A 12,836-nucleotide genomic window follows, 5' to 3' on the forward strand; every position below is an offset into this window, starting at 1 on the left:
ACCAAGAGAACTATGAGCATATATGTGTTAACAAAAACCTACAGAATGGATGAAGTCTCCAAAAATAAGAAAACAATTTAAGGGAACTAACAAACCTACCAGCAACCCCAGTATCAAGTATCAAGGGAGAGGACCCCAGGAAGGAACCCAACAAGGAATCATTAGAAAGATGAGAAGAACCAGGAAAGAATGGTCTCAGGGAAGCTGATGAACAATAAGAAGGGAGTGGCTGATAACTTCAAACGCACAGCACCTGCATGGCTCAGTCGGTTAAGTGTCTGACTCTGGCTCAGGGCATGATCTCATGGTTTGTTAGTCTGAGTCCTACATGAGGCTCTGCACTGCTCGCTCGCTCTCTCTCTCTCTCTCTCTCTCTCTGTCTCTCTGTCTCTGTCTCTCTCTCTCTGTCTCTCCCCCCCTCCTGCTCCTTCTCCACTTGCGTGCTTTCTCAAAATAAATCGATAAAACTTAAAAAAATGTTTTAATAAAATAATCTCAAATGCTCCAGACATACAGTAAAAATCAGTGTTTTATATGGAAACCAATATGACAATGAACTATTATTTCAAAAAATCACTGTTGTTTTATGTATGATATTTTATTTCCCTAATTAGATTTATGTCAGCTAATTTGATTTTTATTTATTTTAATTTAAAAAGTTTATTCATTCATTCACTCATTCATTCCCTTGTTTAAATTCCAGTATAGTTAACATACAGTGTTATATTCGTTTCAGGTCTATAATACAGTAATTTAACAATTCCGTATATTACTCAGGACTCATTAAGAGAAGTGTACTCTTAATGCCCTACACCTGTTTCACCCATCCCCCCACCTGCCTCCTCTCTGGTTAACCATCAGTTTATTCTATATAGTTAGGAGTCTGGTTTTGGTTTGTCTCTTTTTTTCTTTGTTTTGTTTCTTAAATGTCACAGATGAGGGTAATCATATGGTATATAAATATAATTGAATATTACTCAGGCATAAAAAAGAATAAAATCTTGTCATTTGCAACAACATAGATGGACCTAGACAGTATAAGCCTAATAAGTGAAATAACTTATATAAAACTTTTAATTTATTAGTTGCAGTCCCAATGTAATGTTTTACTCAAAGGAAGCCCTCAAAAAATGTCAGTTGTGAGAATAAGCATTTACTTCCTTCAACAAATAACAGAAACATATTCCCCACGCACAATAAGGTTTTGAAACTGTGATAAAAACGAAAGTACTTATCTGGAATAGTTACCTGTACAAAAGCAACTCCTGTCATCAGAATGACTAGGGAGAGCCACTGGTACACACCTAATTTTTTGCTAAGCATAGACACAGAAAATAATGCTGTTGTAAGAATTTTCAACTGATATGTGACCTGAAAAAGAAAACAGCTAACATTATTGTTTGTTTGTTTGCTTCTTAAAAGAACTACTAGAAATATATTTTAAGTACCTGATAAGTAGCTGCATCCAGATTTGACAGTGCCACATAGAGTAAATTGTTCTGAAGAGTATATATCCCTGATGGAATAGCAAGTTTCAGCGTTTCCATTGGTTTATTAAGTATTTCATCATGTAGTATTCGGTTCAGTGCTCTTAGACTACATTCTAGAAAACACATGAAATGAGTAAAACCAATCATTAAGTAACTCTGAATAAGCTACATACTTTCTCTCAAGGCCTCAATTATCTCACCTATAAAAATGGAAACAGGCCTACATGTTAAGATACTTTTAGGTCAGAAATATACTGTTAATGATACTAATTTTTCAAAAGTTAAACATAACACCATATTAAGAAGGACATCATCCTTATATTCTTTCATTAGGAAATACAAGCAAATTGGTTACAAATGTATTTACACATATATATACACATACATATTTGAACATCTAAATTTATGATTACCAAAAGCTCAAAGCATTAATTTTTCAGCTAAGTATTCTTACTCTATAGTAGCAACATTATAAAAACTTGTATTTTGTGCATTCCATCTTATCACCAGCCATTCAAGCCAATTAGCAATTATGAAGACTTTAATCATAAAAATACAGTAAAACAATTAGGGAGTGGGTTTGGCCGCAAATAACAGAACACCCAACAAATACTGGCTCAGCCTCAAAGGGATCTGTCTCATCCTCAAAGGGCCAGGGCCAGGATCAAAGCTGCAAGAGCAGCTCAGTGATGACATCAGGGTCCTAAGCTCTCTCTTCATTTATGTGATTGGCTTTTTACCTTCATGCTTCTCATCTATTGTCTACATGACTCTTGCAACAAGGCCACCAAATGATCACGCACTTCTGTCTGGATCTTGTTTATAGGCAGAGAGAAAGAACAGGAGGACACAGTGCCCTAGTGGGCACCTTCTTTTGCTCTCACAGACCAGGATTTTGTTGCACAGCTGCCCCCTGCGGCAAGGGAGCTGGGCAATGTAGTCTCTTCTTTCATATTCTCCATATTAGAAATAACAAAGGGAGAAAGAGGGTGGAGATGGACTTCGAGCTAGTCAGCCTGCAGGAGTAATCACAAAAAAAATGTCCACAGAACTTTAAGAGGTACATAAACCCCTAAAGACAGGAGAAACCAAAGGATCCTACTGCTTTACCAACAATGACACTTCATAGCTGATTTTCTCTCCTAACATAAAACTTGAAAGCTTTGATTAGGAAAAAATTTTTAAGCGGAAAAATTGTTTAAAGATTAATATCTGATATTTATCCTTTCCTTACCCTAAAATAATAGTAAAATAAAAGGTAACTAAGAGTTATCAAAGGATTTCTTCTTAGATTTAATAGGAAAAAAAATCTAAAATATTAGCTTATTTAAACATTTTTAAAATTAAATTACAATTTTAAATAATTAATGCTATCATATATTTTTCTCAACAGGAGTTTAGGGAAGGTCTTGTTCCATATTCCTTCCAATTCCTGGTATTGTTAGCTTTTTCTTTTTGCCAATCTAAGGGTATTGAAATTGAGTCAGTGGCTTGAATTTGATTTTTCTGCTTGCTAATGAGGTTGATCTATATTTTTATATATTTATATAATTTTTATATGTTTATTTTTAAAAATCTTTTAATATATTTATTGGCCATTCAGGTTTCTCTCTCTTTTTTAAAAAAAGTTTATTTATTTGAGAGAGAGGCAGAGAGAGAGCATGTGCACACAGGCAGGGGAGGAGCAGACAGAGAGGGAGACAGACTATGAAGCAGGCTCCAGGCTCTCCACTGATAGCACAGAGCTGAAAGTGGGGCTCGAAATCACCAACCTGAGCTGAAACTGGACACTTAACTGAACCACTCAGGCGCCTCCAGATTTCTCTTCTGTAAAGCGCTTATTTATATCCTTTGTCCACTTTTCTGTTGAACTGCTTGTCTTTTCCTTATTGAATTATATAAATTCTTTGATGTTCTGGATATTCATAATTGGTGGTTACACATGATATAAATATCTTCTTTCAATCTCTGGCTTATCTTCTCATTTGGTTCTATGTACAGGCATTTTTTTCATTGTAATGTACCCCAAATTATCCATTTTTTAAAAGTTCATTTGTATTCTTTGTATCTATTTGAAATAATTCACAGTACCAAGGTCATAAATGTCAATCTTTAATCTACCTAGAATTTTTTTTTAATTTTTTTTTAAATGTTTTATTTATTTTTGATACATAGAGAGACAGAGCATGAGAGGGGGAGGGCCAGAGAGAGAAGGAGACACAGAACCGGAAGCAGGCTCCAGGCTCTGAGCTAGCTGTCAGCACAGAGCCCGACGCGAGGCTCGAACCCACGAACGTGAGATCTGACCTGAGCCGAAGTTGGAAGCTTAACCGACTGAGCCACCCAGGCGCCCCTACCTAGAATTTTTTAAGGGCTGTAACTCATAACCCCGAGATCAAGAGTTGCACACTCTACCAACTGAGCCAGCTAGGGGCCCCTGGAATTTATTTTTGTGTATGTATGTCTATCTGTACTTTAGTTCACTGAGAGTTGGTTTTACCACCTCTCTCCACAATGCCAACTACTCATGTCAGAGATAACTTTGGCTTCACAAGGCTAAATGAGTGAATACTTCCATTGTTCTAGATCTTAGGAGCAAAAATACTACTTCCTCATCTTTCCTATTACATTTATATGGATTTTTTAAGTTTTTTTAATTTTTTTTAAATGCTTTTATTTATTTTTGAGAGAGAGACATCATGAGCACAGGAGGGTCAGAGAGAGAGGAAGACACAGAATCTGAAGACAGTCTCCAGGCTCTGAGCTGTCAGCACAGAGCCTGACGCGGGGCTCGAACCCATGAACTGTGAGATCATGACCTGAGCCGAAGTTGGATGCTCAACCGACTGAGCCACCCAGGTGTCCCACATTTATATGGATTTTATTCTACTTTACTGGTGACTCAGTCATCTTTTGCTGGTTCTCCCTCCTCAAACTGACCTCTAAATGTTAGAAATGTTAAAGAGCTGGGTCTTTGGCCTTCTCTTCTTATTATATACTAAATTACTTCATCCAATCCTTGACTTTAAAGCATTATATAAGATGACAAATTCTTGAGCTCCATATTCATATATTCCACTAGTCAATATCTCCACTTGAATGCCTTATAGGCATCTCAAATTTAACATGGCCCAAAGAAAAACCTTACTTTCATCTTAACTTATCTTCTATATACCATTCACTGCAATACCCATTCACCCAGTAATTTAACCTCAAAACCTGGGAATTATTCTTTAGACTGGATTCCCGATTTCCTTGACCTTCACACACCTACTCGATTAGCAAGTCATATCAGCTGTAGCTTAAACAACATTTGTGTGAACCAAATCAATGCCATCTTGGACAAATCTGCTATAAACACTCCACTCCCCCAACACACACACACACACACACACACACACACACACACACAAACACATTCTGTCCTTTTGTCTAACCACACCTTTGAGCACACCCTTGAGATATAACATCCATTATCTGTCTTGGAGGTATGACTGACACACACCTACTCTTAAACATTTTCCTCTTAGATGGTCCCCCAACATGTACTCCCCAGCCTCTAGGGCTATAAAAGCAGATCTTCGGGAGATGGTGTTGCAGAGACCTACTCCTCTTGCAGCCACCCAAGACACCCTCCTCAAGCTGGATCTGTCAGCCTTTTTCTTTAGTCTTTGAGCTCTTTCAGACTTTGGAGGTCGTTTTGCAAGTACCTCCTGTTCACAGAACATCTCATAAACATCATCTCTAGCACTGCAATCTAAGCTACCATCATCTACTTGCCTGGACTAGCGCCACAGCTTCCAAACATGACTTCTTGAACCTACTCTTGCATCTCCTCTACTGTCAATATGGCTGCTGTACTAGTCTTTCCATGTGCAAAATAGGACATATTTTAAACATTTCAATTATTTCCTTTTGCTTTTATGATAATATCTGTAGCCTACAAAGCTGCATTGGGTTTTCTGAATGCCAATTCAATCTCTGTTCTGATCTCATTCTAGATCAATATGCTACAGCCACACTGGCCACCATGACAGATTTAAAAGTATACCAAACTTACAAACAATTAAAAAATGGGCAGCAGACCTGAACAGACATTTCTTTAAAGATAAACAAATGGTCAAGCACATGAAAAGATAAGATGCTCAACATCGTCAGTCATTAGGGAAAATCAAATAAAAAACGCAATAAGATACCATGTCACACCTACTAGAATGGCTATACACTTTATTTTATTTATTGATTTTGAGAGAGAGGACGAATGCACATGTGGGGTTAGGGAGGGATGCGAGAGAGGGAGAGAGAAAATCCCAAGCAGGTTCCCTGCAATCAGAGCAGAGCCTGACACAGGGCTCAATTTCACAACTGTGAGATTATGACATAAGCCAAATTCAAGAATTGGTCAGTCGGGGTGCCTGGGTGGCTCAGCTGGTAAAGCGTCCGGCTTCGGCTCAGGTCAGAATCTCATGGTTCATGGGTTTGAGCCCCACATCAGGCTCTGTGCTGACAGCTAGCTCAGAGCCTGGAGCCTGTCTTCAGATTCTGTGTCTCCCTCTCTCTCTGACCCTCCCCTGCTTGCACTGTCTCTCTCTGTCTCTCAAAAATAAATGAAAAAAAAAAACCATTAAAAAAAAAAAGAATTGGTCAGTCAACTGACTGAGCCATGTGGCACCCTACACATTTTTTTGTTTTGGAAATAACAAGTGTTGGTGAGGATGTAGAGAATTTTCAGCCCTTGGATATTGCCAGTGAAAATATAAAATGGTGCAGTAGCTATGGAAAAGCTTGATGGCTCTTCAAAAAGTTAAAAGCAGGAGTGCCTGGGTGGCTCAGTTAGTTAAGTGTCCAACTTCGGCTCAGGTCATGATCTCGTAGTCAATGAGTTCAAGCCCTGCATCAGGCTCTGTGCTGACAGCCTGGAGCCTGGAGCCTGCTTCAGATTCTGTGTCTCCATCTCTCTCTGCCCCTCCCCTGCTCTCATCTCTCTCAAAAATAAACATCTAAAAGAAAAGTTAAATGCAGAATTACCATGTGACTGAGTAACTTTATACTCAAAAGTTATTACGAAAGCAGAGACTTCAGCAGAAACTTATGCCTTTATTGCAATATTATTCAGTGGCCATTGTGGCATTATTCAAAATAACCAAATGGTGGAAAAAACTTAAGTGGCCATCAAAACATTAATGGCTACAATTTTATACATAAACACATATACACACATACATATACATACAATGAAATATTATTTAGTCATAAAAAGAATAAAGTTCTGGGGTGCCTATGTGGCTCAGATGGTTAAGTACCTGACTCTTGATTTTGGTTCAGGTCATATCTCACAGTTCATGTGATTGAGTCCTGCATGGGACTCTGCGCTGACAGTATGGAGCCTGTTGAGGATTCTCTCCCTCCCTCTCTCTGCCCCTCTCCTGCCCACTCTTGCTGGTACACATTGTCTCTCTCTCCCCCCTCTCTCTCAAAAAAAAAAAAACCACTTAAAAAAAGGAATAAAGTTCTGATACATGTAACAACATGGATTAACCTTGAAAACACTGTCTAAAATAAGCCAGACATAAAAGGAGAAACACTATATGATTCTACTTAGGTGGAAAATCTAGAACAGGCCAATTCATAGAGATAGAAAGTAGAATAGAGGTTTCCAAGTGCTGAAGATAAAGGGAAATGGGAATTATTATTTAATGGTTATAGAGTTTCTATTTGGTGTGAATAAAGTTTTAGAAATAGATAGTACTAGTGGTTGTACAACATTGTAAATATAATCCATGCCACTGAATTATACTTAAAGATGGTTAAAGTTGCAAATTTTGATATATATGTGTGTGTAAAAATATATTTCACTACAATTTCAAAGAATTAATAACGTAATATACCCCAAAACACAGAATTTTATACTTCAAATCCTGTGAATTATATGCTACATGAATTATATATCAATAAAGCTGTTTTTTTCTTAAAATGTATCAAATTAGTCACTGCTGGACTAATCAATGCAACAAATAATAGAAAAAGGCTTGACTTTAGTAAAAAATTATGACTTCTCTAAACTTCTAAAAGTTACAGAGCTATATAAAATTACTCTTATTCTCAAATTATTATAAATGCAAGAAGCTATATTTCATATTTACAGCATTAAGTGGAAGACATAAATCATGATATAAATCAGAATAAAGTGTCTTTGTTACTAGACTAAAATTGTCTTAAAAGAAAATGAAAAATATTAAAATGTTCTTAATAATAGGACATTAGGTAAGGCAATAGTGTTCAAATGTGCAGTTAATAATGTATATTTATTTATGTATCATATGTAAATAACACTAAAATACTCAAGAAAATGCAAGGACTTGAAAGCAGAAAACCAAAAAACTTACTGCTGTCTTTGTAGACTAATAAAACGCAGGCCATTATTTTCAAAAGTTCAGCAACAACCACTGCTGTAGAAGATAGATAACGAGGTCCCTCTTCTTTTAAAGTCCTAGAGTAACGCATCGTTAGAACCAAGCTCGTAGTCTGAAAGACCAAAATTCCCAAGGAAAGGTATTTTAGGTTGGCGGACATTGTTTTATCTTCATTTGCCTGAAAGACAAAATAAGCAGGGAAAATAAACAAAATTAGAAAATACAGAAACATTTATTAAAAATCAGTATGAGACTTCTGGTTCCAGACAAGACTGAGTAAGGGCATTCCATCTTTTTCTTCCTGCTAATCGTAACTATAAGCCTGGGACCCAAGACAAGAAGTAACTACTAGAAGACTCAGGAAGGTGAAGAAAATAAGACAAACTGGCTAGAGATCCCAGATCCTTTTTTTTAATTAAAAATTTTTAAGTTTATTTATTTATTTTGAGAGAGAGAATACAAACATGGGAGGGGCAGAGAGAGAGGACAGAGGAGCAAAGCAGACTCTGTGTTGAAAGCAGAGAACCTGACATAGGGCTTTAACTCATAAACCATGAGATCATGACCTAAGCTGAAGTCAGATGCTTAACTGACTGAGGTTGGAGAGGCTAGATTATGATCAGACAAAAACAATTACACATGAATTATTTCTAGAGTTAAAGAAAAAAGTGTCAGTATATCAGTAAGATATAACCAGTATAAATGAATATGTGCCTAATAACATAGTTTCAAAACACATGGAGCAAAAACTAACAGCTTAAAAAACAAACAAACAGGTAAATCCATAAGTCATAATGTGAGGTTTTAAACTACTTTTTTCAGGAATTAATGGAATACACATACATAAACACCAAAACTCCCCAGTAAGAATACAGAAGATATGAACAACAGTATCAACCACCATACCTCTTGCAAACATGGAGATGCTCCAAGTGCCTCTTTTAAGGAAGAACTTAATGCAGTATGGGTGGTCAGTTTACTTATCCCCCATCCATCACTTGCTTCCAAATGATATAAAGATTCAATGCAATCCCAAGCAAAATTCCTATAGGCTTTTTTAATAGAAACTGACAAGCTGATTTTAAAATTTATATGAACGCCACCTGGGTGGTTCAGTGGGTTGAACGTCCAGCTCTTGATTTCGGCTCAGGTCATGTTCTCACGGTTTGTGAGATTGAGACCCGTGTCAAGTTCTGCAATTGCAGCACAGAGCCTGCTTAAGATTCTCTCTCTCTCTCTCTCTCTCTCTCTCTCTCTCTCTTCTCTCTCTCTCTCTCTCTCTCTCTCTCTCCCCCTCTCTCTCTACCCTTCTCTCACTCATGAGCACTCTCTCTCTCTCTCTCTCTCTCAAAATAAACTTTAAAAATAAAATAAAATTTATATGGAAATACAAAGGACTTAGACAACCAAAACAATTTTGAAAAGAAAAAACAAAGAAGATAAACTGAAAGCCCATACTTTCTATAAAGCACTAGTAATTAAAACTGGTATTGACACAGGACAGAACTATAGATCAATGGGACAAAATATAATCCAGAAGTAAGTCCATACATATTTGGTCAAATGACTTTGACAATGGTAACAAAAAGAAATAATTCTAGAATGAGACAACAGTATTTTTTATTTTTTTTAATGTTTATTTATTTTGAGAGAGAGAGTTCATGTGCATATACACATGAGGGAAAGAGAGGAGAATCCTAAGCAGCCTCCTCACTGTCAGTGCAGAGTCCTACATGGGGCTTGGTCCCATGAAAGGTGAGATCATGACCTGAACTAATATCAAGACTCAGACACTCAACCAACTGAGCCACCCAGGCTCCATTTTTAAATGAATCTCTATCTTCATTTATCTCATACCAAATATCTAACTAGAAATGAATCACAGACCTGTCATAAAGGCTAAAGTTATATACAAGAAAACAAGAGGAAAATGCAGCCACATAGGAATACGCAAAGATTTCTTAGATACAAAAAACACAAACCATAAAAAAATATATGGATGAATTGGATATCCTCAAAATTTAAAACTGTTCTTCCAAAGGCAAACCACATCATGGGGGAAAATATTCTCAATACATCTCTTGGACAATGACTTTGTGTACAGAATATATATAGAACTCTTACAATACAGTAAGTACAAGACAAACAACCCATGAGCAAAAGATTTAAATAGACATTTTATCAAAAAGGAAAATGAATGACTAATAGGCACATGAAAAGATGTTCAACATCATAGTCATTACAGAAATACATATTAAAACTGCAATGAGATACCATCATGTACCTACTAGAATGGCTAATATTGTAAAATTGATGCTACCAAGCATTGGAGTGGATTCAGAGCAAACACAGGTCTTAACATTGCTAGTGGGACTATAAAGTGATACAACCATTTTAAACAACAGTTTAGTGGGGTTTACTTTTTAAAATATTAATAATCTTTTCATATGACCTAGAAATTCCACCCTTAGGTATACCCAAGAGATATGGAAACATTTATCAATAATGCTTATATATAATTATTCATGTGAGTTTTATTTGTAACATCTAAAAACTGGAAATAACCTAAATGCCCATTAAGAGGTAAATGACTAAACATACTGTGGTACATCCATATGATGGAAAACTATTTAGTAATAAAAAGAAATCAAATACTGATGTATGATAAAACATGAATGAATCTCAAAAAGAAATTGAGCAAAAAATTTATAGACAAAACTATATATACTATTTGACCCATTTATATGAAATTCTAAAAAGGGCAAAAGTAATTTGCAGTGACAGATGCAAACTTGTGGTTGACTGTGGCCAGGGGTTGAGGTTGGAGACTGACTGCAAAGGGATAGCAAGGAATTTTTGGTGATAATGGAAATATTCTGTATCTTGATTGTGTGATGGTTATACAATTGTATTCGCTTATTGTAACTCACTGAACAATACCTTTAAAAAGGGTACATCTTACTGTGTATAAATAACAAGTCAATAAAGTTGATTAAAGACTGAGGATGGAGTGCCTGGGTGGCTCAGTTGGTTATGCATCCGACCCTTGATTTCAGCTCAGATCATGATCTCACTGTTCATTGAGTTCCAGCTTCAAGGCAGGCTCTGGGCTGGCAGTGCAGAACCAGCTTGGGATTCTCTCTCTCCCTCTCTCTCTGCCCCTTCCCTGCTTGTGTGTGCATGCATGCTCTCTCTCTCTCTTTCTCTCTAAAAATAAATTAGATGATATCCAACTTATCCATACTGGATAAATATGAATATAGTAGCATTCTTTGCTTCTGGTTCTAATTTTTTCGGATTAATACCAATGATGTTCTGTTAGTTGATTCTTCAGGCCAATTCTATCCCTTCCATGATTCCATCTTCCATCCTAAGTTTTCTTAATATGAACCCTCTTTATAATATATCTCCTTATAGCTCTCACAACCAAGCCACCATTTATAGCTCTAGTTATATGATCCTCTGTCTTCCCTCACCTCATAATTATTAAAATAGCATATAATATATTCAAACAAATTCAACAGTCATTATGTGGTGCTTATACTAGGCCAAGTACCATGGTAACAGTGAGCCTATCCTTGAAGGAACAAAGTCTAGCTTATTAAATTTGGCAATTCCTACCTCCAGTTGAATATGCTCCAAATCCAAACAATGTAGCAACATAAATATGAGGATAACATTTTCAACAGTGAAAAAAAATGATTGAAAAAAATTACCTTAAGCACTTCATCTGAATTTCAGAGAGAAAATTTGAATAATATATCTCTTTTTGTCATATATATATTAGAGCATCAGGCCTAGAGGAAAGAATCCATAGATTTATGTATTAACCATCTCACTTTTGTCACTCTGCATTAGCAAGAGTCCTAAAGTGAAATGAAATAACAGCATTTTAGGAGAGATGTTTTAGAAATCATCTAGTACAAATCTCTTCATTTTTAAATGAAAAAAATAGTGAACGGAGTAGTTAGATGACTTGTTCAAGGTCATATAATTAGTAATTGGAAATATTAAGCTATACAGTTGAATATCAGGTTCCCTAGCTCTCACTACATGCTACTGCGGGATTCAAGAGAGCGTCTGCTAGGCCTTCATCTCTGTGTGGAAGGGGTGCAGGTCCCCAGCAATGTACATTTGGAATAGGCATTTGATTCTCCTAGAAAATCTATTCAAGAAAGTCTTTAGTTTACTGTGCAAATAAGACCATAAAAATGTACCTGTCACATCAGCAGTGCTCTACTTTCCTTTCAAATAAAATTTTAAAGATCAGATTCTAAGCCAGAATGTCCTACCTTTACTATTTTGCTTTTCCATTTCCAAACAGGTACAACATCAATACATTCACCTTGACAATTCAGATCTTAATCATTAATACAGTCACCATGTACTTTTTTAAGTATGTGAGATAATAGAAAAAATATATATTGGTCTCTGCCCCTGGCTCTTGACACAGGGTTCCTGAAACCCTTGTCATTTCCTAAGTGATAAGAGCACTATAGGAGCATCTTTTGTCCTAATATTTGGTCTTTGGCCCTGGTTCCTGACACAGGGCTCCTGAAATCCCTGTCATTTCCTGGGTGATTAACTGACCATGCCTATGTAAGGAGAACTCCATAAAAATTCCAGTAGTATGAAGCTCAGAGAGCTTTCAGGATAGCAAGCTATACACAGCATGAGGATGACATATCCCAACTCCACAGGGACACAAGCTCTTGCACTTAGAACCCTCTGAAACCTGGTGCTTAGGTATCTCTTCCTCTAAGTGTTCATCTGTGTCCTTTGTCATATCCTTTAATAAACTGACATAAGAAAGTGTTTCTCTGAGTTCTATGAGCCACTCTAGTAAATTAATCCAAGTTGAGGAGGGGATGGTAGGAACCTCTGATTGAAGCCAAATTGGACAGAGTTGTAGGTTATCTGGTGACCTACTTAC

The 12,836-nt window shown here is 36.5% G+C and overlaps 1 protein-coding gene and 1 long non-coding RNA gene across 3 annotated transcripts in view; one reads left to right on the forward strand and one right to left on the reverse strand.

The window, feature by feature from the left end:
• Positions 1-11,640, reverse strand: part of SLC35A3 (solute carrier family 35 member A3) — a 28,491-nt gene extending 16,851 nt beyond the window's left edge. The window contains exons 1-4 of the mRNA XM_029946458.1: positions 11,620-11,640; positions 7,877-8,081; positions 1,449-1,603; positions 1,249-1,371 (exon numbers count right to left, since the gene is read on the reverse strand). Coding sequence (XP_029802318.1) covers positions 1,249-1,371; positions 1,449-1,603; positions 7,877-8,063 — 465 coding nt within the window. The 5' untranslated portion in view covers positions 8,064-8,081; positions 11,620-11,640. The remainder of the gene's footprint in view (positions 1-1,248; positions 1,372-1,448; positions 1,604-7,876; positions 8,082-11,619) is intronic.
• LOC115298100 overlaps positions 1-12,836 on the forward strand; it is a 55,829-nt gene that overhangs the window by 26,468 nt on the left and 16,525 nt on the right. The window lies entirely within an intron of this gene.

Source organism: Suricata suricatta, chromosome 8 (genome assembly GCF_006229205.1).
Source record: "Suricata suricatta isolate VVHF042 chromosome 8, meerkat_22Aug2017_6uvM2_HiC, whole genome shotgun sequence".
In the NCBI taxonomy this organism is placed as follows: domain Eukaryota; kingdom Metazoa; phylum Chordata; class Mammalia; order Carnivora; family Herpestidae; genus Suricata; species Suricata suricatta.